This window comes from Cicer arietinum, chromosome 6, assembly GCF_000331145.2.
Source record: "Cicer arietinum cultivar CDC Frontier isolate Library 1 chromosome 6, Cicar.CDCFrontier_v2.0, whole genome shotgun sequence".
NCBI classification, from domain to species: domain Eukaryota; kingdom Viridiplantae; phylum Streptophyta; class Magnoliopsida; order Fabales; family Fabaceae; genus Cicer; species Cicer arietinum.
This window is the reverse complement of record NC_021165.2, coordinates 27,276,609-27,286,710: the sequence shown is the minus strand read 5'-3', so window position 1 is coordinate 27,286,710 and position 10,102 is coordinate 27,276,609. Positions and strand designations below refer to the sequence as shown.

Sequence of the window (10,102 nt, the reverse complement as noted above, 5' to 3'; positions counted from 1 at the left end):
ATTTTACAGCGCTTTTTAAAAAAAGTACTGTAAAATGTGTGTTTTTTTTTTTAAACGCTGTAAATTAAATATTTGAAATGAAAAGCGCTTTTTAGCTTTTTGTGGCATTTTTTTTAGAAAACGCTGTCTTTTATCTTTTTATCCAAAATTATTTTGATCCAAAATCAGTGCACACAACAACAAAACATATTCAAATACCATAAGCAGTTCACACAATCAGTAGAACAGAAAACAGAACTCTGTAACTTAATTAACATATATGTAACTCTGTAACTCTGTAATTTACAACCTAATTAACTACATTCAGATACATATATATAACCTAATTTACAACCTAATTAACTACATTCAGATCCATATGCATGTTCATATATTGTGTCCTATGATCATATACATATAATAACTAACAGAATATACATAATATGCACTAGCTACCATATAATATTCAGATCCCTTGCCCAACAGCAAGCTATTTCCCAGAAAATCAAATAATTTGCATGTCAAGCACATACTGACACCAGTCTTCCTTTAATTCCATCAGATCTTCCTCAGAATATGATGGATTGGAATTGTCAAAGTACTGCAATATAAAAATTGAACATATTATATTAAGTTAGTATCAAATATATAGATAATTTATATATGAAAATCATATAATGCAAATACCGTACCGTTTCTGGGATAATAGTTTTATTCTTCTCAACAATCTCCTTCATGAATCTCAATACGTAGTACCCACAGTCGATGTTGTTTGTTTGACGAGGACACTTTATTGGGATCCATGTAATGTTATTAGACTTTTGCTTCGACACTGTAGCACCTCTTTGAGCTCGAAAAACTTTTAAGGCACTATCGAATGAATAAATGTGATTATTAGAGCATGAATATTTATATATATATATATAAATATATATATGTAAGAAATAAATGAATATTACTTACGTGTCGAGCATATTCTTTATTCTGGGGTGATTGGTGTAATCGCCGTGCACGGGATCCAAATAGTATATCACTTCAGAGACCGCATTGATTGCAAATAGCACCCAATGTGCCCTACAACAACAAAAAATTGGTTAAGCAATTTTGTTTATAGACAACTAATAAATTAAATTCTCATCAATTAAAAAAGATAAAATTACGTACCCTGAATTATATGGTGCCAAGAACAATTTATCACTTTCTTTATTTCTTAAAAACATATCTACAATGTAGTGTTTTACATTGTCTGGATCGAGTTTGAACATCGACATCTTATGCGGAGACAAGAATGAGTATTTATTTGACAGTTTCCTCGTGCACACGACCTTCTCGTACAAAAACCTTCAATGAAAATTTTAAACTAGATTAATTACCAATACATTTAATTAATTACAAATAAATGCAATTAAAAGTATTTTTTACCTTATGTACAAGCTGATTACAGTAGCACTCAGCTCCTTATGTTCGAGAAGTTCGTACATGTGCTCCTTTTCGAGGTATTCAATATACTCATCTCCAAAGATGTCTTTATTCATTTGTACGATGGGCGAATCGTTGCTGCTGCCCATGTTCCTTTTTATTTGGATGTCAAGACACGCCCCGTATTTACCAAGGCGTGGCTGACTTTTATTAGGAGCAGCAGCAGCAGCGACCGATTTTCCCCGATCTAGATTTTTTGTTGCTGCAAGTTTTGCAGCTTTATTACCCTCCAGCCTTTGTAGTTTGGCAGCCCTATTAACCTCCAATTTTTGAGGTTTGCTGCCTTTTTTTGGCTGTAGGGGTGGTTTATTTATTTGGACCTACAAAAATGAGGTAAAATGTTAGTTTATTGAATCTGAAAAAATGAAAAACCTTAGGCAATAAATGTGACAAACCTTTTCGGGAGATGTAACTGATTTGTCTTTGGGAATCTTTTTTTGGAGGGCAACAAGGTTTGTGGGCCATGCCACGTAACTGCCAATAGCGTCGCTTAAGAACTTCATATCTCCATCGTTGTCCGGTATGGGCAACGGTGCAGTTGGTTCGAAAGCAACCGTAGGCGATACTTTGACATGGCCCGCGGGGATCGGAATATTGTGCAATACTTCTCCCGAAGTATTGTACAATATTCCTTTTCCCACCTTCCGTTGAGTAGGCGAGGACAAGTATAGGACACATGTAGTGACACCCTACATCAATAGTTAAAACATAAGTACAGTTAATATATAAGTTTGTTTAATACATAAGTAATTACATAAGCAAGTAAGTAGTAAGTAATTAATTACCTCGGGAATACTCTTCAAACCGACGTTGCAACTCCCGGTTTCACTCTCCATTTGTATTTCAGGTTGGAGCTGAACCGGAAGTTGCTTGTCTTTATTCGTATTCACCAAGAGTGCCACTTGCTCCGATAGGATTCTGAGCTTCTCTAATACTTCCTCGTTGGAAGGTTTTTGGCGCTTCTCTTGAGGAAAAAAGCTTTTGGGAGTTACGCCAAATCCTTTCCCCCTCACTCGACCGGAATACTCAGGGACATTAAACACTTTCCCAAGAATGTCCCTGCAAGTATCCTTGTTCCCCTCCGGATTTTCAGAACTTTGTTCAATAATTTCCTAAAATACATGTAACATTAAAAAGATAAGTTCAATAGCATTTTTAAAATACAATATTAAAAAATATTAAAGTGATAATATACTTACACAAAGTTCTACAACTTTTTTGACATTTTCATTATCAACCACTCCTTCTTTATTAACACGCGCTTCCTTCCACAATATATGACGACCCAAGGGTTGATCGGCTTGGGTGTCTTTTCTCTATTCGTTAAAATCATAAACAAAATAATACAAATTAGTTACACACTATAGTTTATAATACAAATTACTTCATTATATAAAAGTGATGTTTAATTACTTACAAGTTGTTGATCAAGGCGTGCATATCACATACGTGATTTTTTGTATGGGTGTTTTGGATTGCTTGCCCGTTCGCGATTTGCCTTACTAATATTCTATATAAAAAAAAAACAATTGTGTAAAAATTTAAAATATGCTACGAATATGAATAATAAAACACAAATGCTGATAAATTAATCACTTACGACAAACACGGGGTCAGAACGTTTGGAAACAAATGCTCTCCATTCATCCTTTGATATATAATGTTGATATATTTTTGGAGGTTCAGCACTTGTGTTTCCTTCTCTATCTTTTAGATAGAAATTTGAGAGATGGGATCTAAATCCACGATGGATCTTTCCAGCAACTCTCAAAACATAAGACTTTCGTCCCTCATCAAGAACAAAAGTCGTCTGCAATGAAAAAAATTATAAGTAAAGTATTTCAACGAAAAAAATTATAAATGACAAAAGAGTGGATTAAAAACTTTACTTGAATGTCATTTCATATAATATCTTTGACATCCTTCAACGCCTTATCTCTCCAATTGTCAATTGTAATTGGGACATTTTGACGAACAACAGCCCCAATATAGCTTACAAACATAGAGCTGTTGGGGCCAATTGGCTGACCACTTTCATTCCAGCCAACCTAATAAACTCATATAGTAAGTTCATGCTATTAAAAAAAGATAAAAAAACACACAGCAAACAAAGTATAGTATACCTCAAATTTAATGCCATTACTCATTGCTTTAATGACTTTTTGCATGATAGTTGCACCACATTTGACTTTTTTTTCATAAGTCTTAGAGGTGCCAACTTCTTCATTTTGACATTCTAAATCTTTGTTTGTATCCATTTAACTACAACAAGTTCAACATGCAGTTTAGTATAACATCAACAAGCTCAACATGCATCATGCATTATTATAAACAAGCTCAACATGTATCAGTATATCTTAAACAAGCTCAACATGCATTTTAATGATTACAAAAAATTAATAACATCAATACCTGAATAATGGTTCGAAGAAAGATGAAATGTGAAGAAAAGAGGGAACGCAGAAAGTTCACAGAAATATGGTTCACAGAAATACGGTATTGAAGAAATACGTAATGAGGGTTACGTATTTCAATGAAAAAAATATTGTGTGAAATGGGAGAGATGATCTTGGATGGAAATAAGGTTCGAAATGAAGGATATGATCGTGGAAATAAGGTTCGTAATGGACGGGATGATAGGGTTTGCAAAAGAAGAGAAGAACGATGAAGGTTGAGATGATAGTGAAGTTTACGTAATGAAGAGGAAACTGAAGCGGTAACTGTTATATATATGTAACCCTTTGACGACGCTTTTTTATAACCCTTTTACAGTGCTGGTTTAAAAAGCGCTCTAAAAGGCGTCCTTATTTAATTTTTTAAAAGGCTCTTTTACAGCGCTTTTCCCAAATAAGCGTTGTAAAAGACCTCATTGTTTTATTATGTTATATATAAAACCCTTTTACAACGCTTGTTCAAATAAGCGCTGTAAAAGGTCTCTTTATTTTATTTTTAAAACAGTATTTTACAGCGCTTATTTGGACAAGCGCTGTAATAGACCTCCTTATTTTATTATGTTATATGAATGTTTTTTTTAAAGCCTTTTACAACGCTTTTTTAAATGAGCGCTGTAAAAGGCCTTATTGTTTTTCATGATCATCTCTAAGATATAAACCATCATCAGTTAAATCAATTTCATGTGGTTGTTGTGATGTTGCACCAAAATCTCTTCCTCTTCACCAAACTCTTCTCCTTTTATGAATTTTCTTCACAAACATCAAAGCTTACTCTTTCAGAATTCAATCTCCACCTCAACACCCTTTTTATCTCTTTACATTCCCTTTCCTTCTTAAATCGAAACTTGGTATTCAGGTTCATTGCCATGTTGTGGAAAAACGGGTTTGAGTTTGATGTTTTTGTTAACAATGTGTTTTTGGGGATTCCCATAATGCGTACAAGGTGTTTGAAGAAAATCCTGTTAGAGATAGTCATGTTAGGTGTCTGATGAATATTATTTTTAAAGCTTTTTACAGCGCTTTTTCAAATAAGCGCTGTAAAATGTCTTTTTTACTTATTTTCAAAAGGGTCGTTTACAGCGCTTTTTATGAAAAGCGCTGTAAAAGGATTTTGTGTTGGTTTTATTTGGGTTCAATTTTGGATGACTGTAACTCAGACATTTATTCCAATCGAATTGGCACTTAATTTACATTATATAAGTGACATTAGTAGCAAACTGTGAGATGTTATAACACTCAATTAATTGTGATATGCACGCCATATTAGAATATTAGTATAAACCATTTGCCTTACTAATTGGGATATAAACCATTCAAATTATATAAGTGACTTAATTTTCTATTCTGCCATATTAGTATAAAACACTCAATTCAAATTACATGCATATTTATCACAATAACTCAGATTACATGCATATTTATCACAATAATTCAGATTATATTCATATTTATCACAATAATTCAGATTACATGCATGGCTTATATAAAACAATTAAACACATACATTAAGATGTCCTTCTTCTTTTCCTGATGGGATTCACATTTGTTTGTCCATTTACAATATGAAACGATGGATTAATCCAAATTCCCTCATCATGATCATCTCTAAGATATAAACCATCATCAGTTAAATCAATTTCATGTGGTTGTTGTGATGTTGCAAATAAAAGATCATTACCAACATCTTCATCATTATTGTTATCATCACTTATTTTATTGGTCGATAGGACAACAGACCATTTATCATCAGAAGGATCAGTGACATAAAACACTTGTTGAGCTTGCGATGCTAAAATAAAAGGCTCGTCTTTGTATCCCACCCTATTAAAATCGACAAGCAAGAATCCTGACTCATCAATCCGAACACCATTATTATTATCGACCCACTTGCAACCAAATATGGGAACACGAAACATTGTGTAGTCTAACTCCCATATGCGCTCGATAACCCCAAAATATGATAGATTTGCATATATTGGGTTTTTGTCTTTTGCACTTGAGACATGCATCGCTTCAGCTACGAGAGTGACTCCACTATTTTGCATAGTGGTCTGATCATCTTGTTCTTTGGTATAAAATGTGTAGTCGTTAATAACATAAACAATGTAAGAAAAGACATGTAAGCTCGGACCATTTGCTAGCCACCTCAATCTATTTGAAATTAATACGGGGTCTATATCAAATTTTGACTTTATGTGATTTTTTAACCATGTTATAAAACTTTGATTGTGCTCTCGAGTTATCCAATTTTGATTCCTATTCATGTTCAAACGAGATAACTGATCCATGTGTATTGTAACATACGGTTGAACCTCATCATCATTATGAAGAACATACAATTGTGCCTGCTCCCATTCTGTCCTTGATATAGTCAGTAGTCTCCTTCCAGTTATCCCTTCTCCTGATAGTCTTCCCGAATGACGAGACATGGGAAGCCCTATGGATTCAACATTGGACAGATATTCAGTACAAAATTCAGCAGCCTCTTCAACAATGTATCGTTCAACAATACAACCTTCTGGTCGACTTCTACTTTTTACGTACCCTTTTAATATTTTCATATATCGTTCTATCGGATACATCCATCTCATATAAGCTGGCCCACAAAGTTGTGTCTCCTTAACCAGATGAACAGTAAGGTGAACCATTATATCAAAAAACGATGGTGGGAAATACATTTCAAGCTCACACAAAGTAACAACAATTTCCCTCTGCAATGTCGGTAATTTCTGAGGGTCGATCACTTTACTACAAATTTCCCTGAAGAAGAAACATAATCTAGTTAAGGCTAGTCGAACTTTTTCAGGTAAAATGGAACGTATACCTATTGGTAGCAAATGCTCCATTAGAATATGACAATCATGGGTCTTCAAACCTTTTAACTTGAGGTCTTTCATACAAACCAAATTTTTAATGTTCGAAGAGTATCCTTCTGGAACTTTAACTTCGTGTAGAAATTTACATAAAACAATTTTTTCCTTTCTAGATAGAGTATGAGCGGCTGGAGGTAGATATGTGCGATTTCCTTTCTTTACTGGAGCCAGTTCATTTCTTATTCCCATATCGACCAAGTCCAATCTTGCATTGACGCCATCTTTAGACTTTCCTGGAACATTGAGTAACGTACCAATAACACTTTCAAATACATTTTTCTCAATATGCATCACATCGAGGAAATGTCTTACATACAATGACTTCCAATATGGCAATTCAAAGAAAATTGACTTTTTCTTCCACCCAGTTTTCACCAGCTCTCCCGCAAAAGGTTTGCCAAATTTATTGGTCAAACCTTGTACTTTTTCAAGTATTTGATATCCAGTCGGTGCTAAAGGAGCTTTACCTTCCTCTGATTTTCCATTGAATGCATTTCTCCACCCACGATACTGATGACTATAAGGTAAAAATCTACGATGTCCAAGAAACACATTCTTCTTACAATGTTTCAACCGCATCCAATTTGTACTCTCTTCACATATAGGACATGCACACTGACCTTTAATGCTATATCCTGATAAATTACCATATGCTGGAAAATCATTAATTGTGCCGAACAACATAGCCCTCAAATTGAAACACTTTTTCCTATACCCATCATAAACTTCCACACCTGTCTCCCACAGAATTTTTAAATCTTCAATTAAAGGAGTCAAGTATACGTCGATATCATTCCCCGGTTGTTTGGGTCCAGAAATTAACAGAGACAACATCATAAACTTACGCTTCATACATAACCATGGAGGTAGGTTATATATTACCAAAATCACAGGCCACGTGCTATGTGAGATGCTTTGAAGACCATGTGGATTCATTCCATCAGTAGAAAGTGCAAGTCTTAGATTTCTTGACTCTATCCCGAATTCAGGATACTCGTGATCAATTTTTGCCCATTGTGGGGAATCTGCAGGGTGTCGAAACATTCCATCTCTAATTCTTTCATCTGCATGCCATGTCAAGTGTTTTGAATCTTCTTCACTGCGATACATGCGCCTAAATCTTGGTATTATAGGAAAATACCACACGACTTTTGCTGGAGTAGATTCTTTCTTCTTATATCGAGAGACATTGCATTTCGGACACGCCTTAAGTAGTTCATATTCGTTTCGAAATAAAATGCAATCGTTAGGACACGCATGAATCCTTTCGTAACTCATTCCAATAGAACACAAAATCCGTTTAGCCTCGTAGGTTCGACTGGGAAGTTCATTATCATCTGGCAACATATCTTTTATGAGTGTTAATAATTCCGTAAAGCTTTTATCAGACCATCCATTACTCGCTTTTAAGTTGTACAACTTTAATATCGCTGACAGTCTTGTGAATTTAGTACAACCATTATATAATTCTTTCTCTGCATCACTCAACAAACTTTCAAACATTTTAGGACAATCTCGAAGATCTTCTTCAACTGCTTTTGCAATCTCATCAACTCGGTCCGGCTCATATGTATCTGTATCGAAATCAGTTGAAGCATATGTAGAACTATTCTCAAAATTAATGTTTCCTTTTTTTTTCTCACCATGTCTTATCCAACATGTGTAGCTTTGATCAATTCCATTACATACTAGATGTCCTTCTAATTCATCTTCTCTAACACGTTTTCCAAAACAACATTTTAAACAAGGACAAACTACTCTATTTGGATCTTTTGCATTCTTCACTGCAAACTCAACAAACTCCTTCACTCCAATTTCATACTCTTTTGACAATCGATTGGCTGAAATCCATTTCCTATCCATATTATACCACCTATATAAATGCAGTAACAAAAATAATAAGCTTTCAAAACATATCAACAAGTTTCAAAAAGAAACCAATATCAACTAACAATTTCAAAACAGAACAGATCATGTGGTATGAGTTTTTGACAATTTTTGACAATTTCAAAACAGAACAGATCATGTGGTATGAGTTTTTGACAATTTTTGACAATTTCAAAACATAACAGATCATGTGTAAAAAATACCTTAGACAACGTAGATGGCCGCACAGTACGTAGAGGATATTATATATATATATATTTCAAAACAGAACAGATCATGTGGTATGAACTTTTAATTTCATAAAAAAAAATTTAAAAATACCTGAGAGAACGTAGATGGCCGCACAATACGTAGAGGATATGAGGGTTCCCAAAGTAGAGGTGATGAAAGATGTATAGGATATGAGGGTTCCCAACGTATATAATTATTTGAAAGATGTATTTTACAGCGCTTGTACTAAAAGCGCTGTAATATGTAGTTAAATTCAATGAAAGCGTATGCATTTTACAGCGCTTTTCAAAAAAGCGTTGTAATAAGTGGTTCAATTATTTTAAAGCGCATGTATTTTACAGCGCTTGTGTAAAAAGCGCTATAAAATAATACGTGAAAGCGCTTCATGTTACAACGCTTTTTTGAAAAGCGCTGTAAAAACCTTAAAACATTATGCTCAAACGTCATATGACCCTATAACAACGCTCTTTTTACGGCGCTTGTCAAAAAAGCGCTGTAAAAGGCTCCGTTATTTTTAAAATATATTTACAACAACGCTTGTGTTTGGCAAGCGCTGTAAAAGGGGCGCTGTTAAATGTCATTTTTGGCGTAGTGAAATTCATCATTCATGGTATAGGAATCAATCATATGTTGGAGACCTACGATATTGAAAATTTTATTTATTTCTTAACTTACATTTATGGTGCTTTAGATGGTACTAGGAAGTGTATAGACTCTATAAAATTTGAATAATTTATAGACATGTATGTTCTAAATCTTTTTCTAACACACTTTGGTATCATTATAATTCAAATCAGAGTCGTTTCATAATTCGTGGATATCATATCACTATACAAAGTTTAAAATTTTAAATGTCATAAAATATTTATTATATATTGTCAACGTTTATAAATTATTAAATATCTTACAATGATATATTGACAAAATGTAATATTTTCATGGTGATTTGAGTTGAGAAAATAAATAAACATATATAGAAATTTAAATAACAATCAAAACACAAGAATAATATTATATAAAAATTGTTACAACATATATGTTTCTCTCGAATACCACACACCCCTAATAAAACAATACTCTCCAAAGAGAACATCTAATCACATCACAAAACTCTAAAACAAGAGAAATAAAGAGTTAGATATAAACTTAAAGTGTTTATGACTTATGCAAATTGTAATGTAAAACTAAAGTTATATATAT

The 10,102-nt window shown here is 33.6% G+C and overlaps 1 protein-coding gene across 1 annotated transcript; it reads right to left on the bottom strand.

The window, feature by feature from the left end:
- Positions 1-1,097: 1,097 nt before the first annotated feature.
- Positions 1,098-2,962, bottom strand: LOC140920679 (uncharacterized). The gene is made up of 4 exons (XM_073369479.1): positions 2,244-2,962; positions 1,854-2,147; positions 1,402-1,778; positions 1,098-1,320 (listed from the first exon to the last, which is right to left on the bottom strand). The coding sequence occupies exons 1-4, from the start codon at positions 2,292-2,294 to the stop codon at positions 1,098-1,100; spliced, it is 945 nt and encodes a 314-aa protein (XP_073225580.1). The 5' UTR covers positions 2,295-2,962.
- Between the last annotated feature and the right edge of the window lie 7,140 nt (positions 2,963-10,102).

Coding starts and splice junctions, on each gene's coding strand:
- LOC140920679 (XM_073369479.1), bottom strand. CDS start 2,294: ATGGAGAGTGAAACCGGGAGTTGCAACGTCGGTTTGAAGAGTATTCCC. Junction 2,148..2,243: donor GTTTGAAGAGTATTCCCGAG/GTAATTAATTAC, acceptor CTATTGATGTAG/GGTGTCACTACATGTGTCCT. Junction 1,779..1,853: donor CAGTTACATCTCCCGAAAAG/GTTTGTCACATT, acceptor TCATTTTTGTAG/GTCCAAATAAATAAACCACC.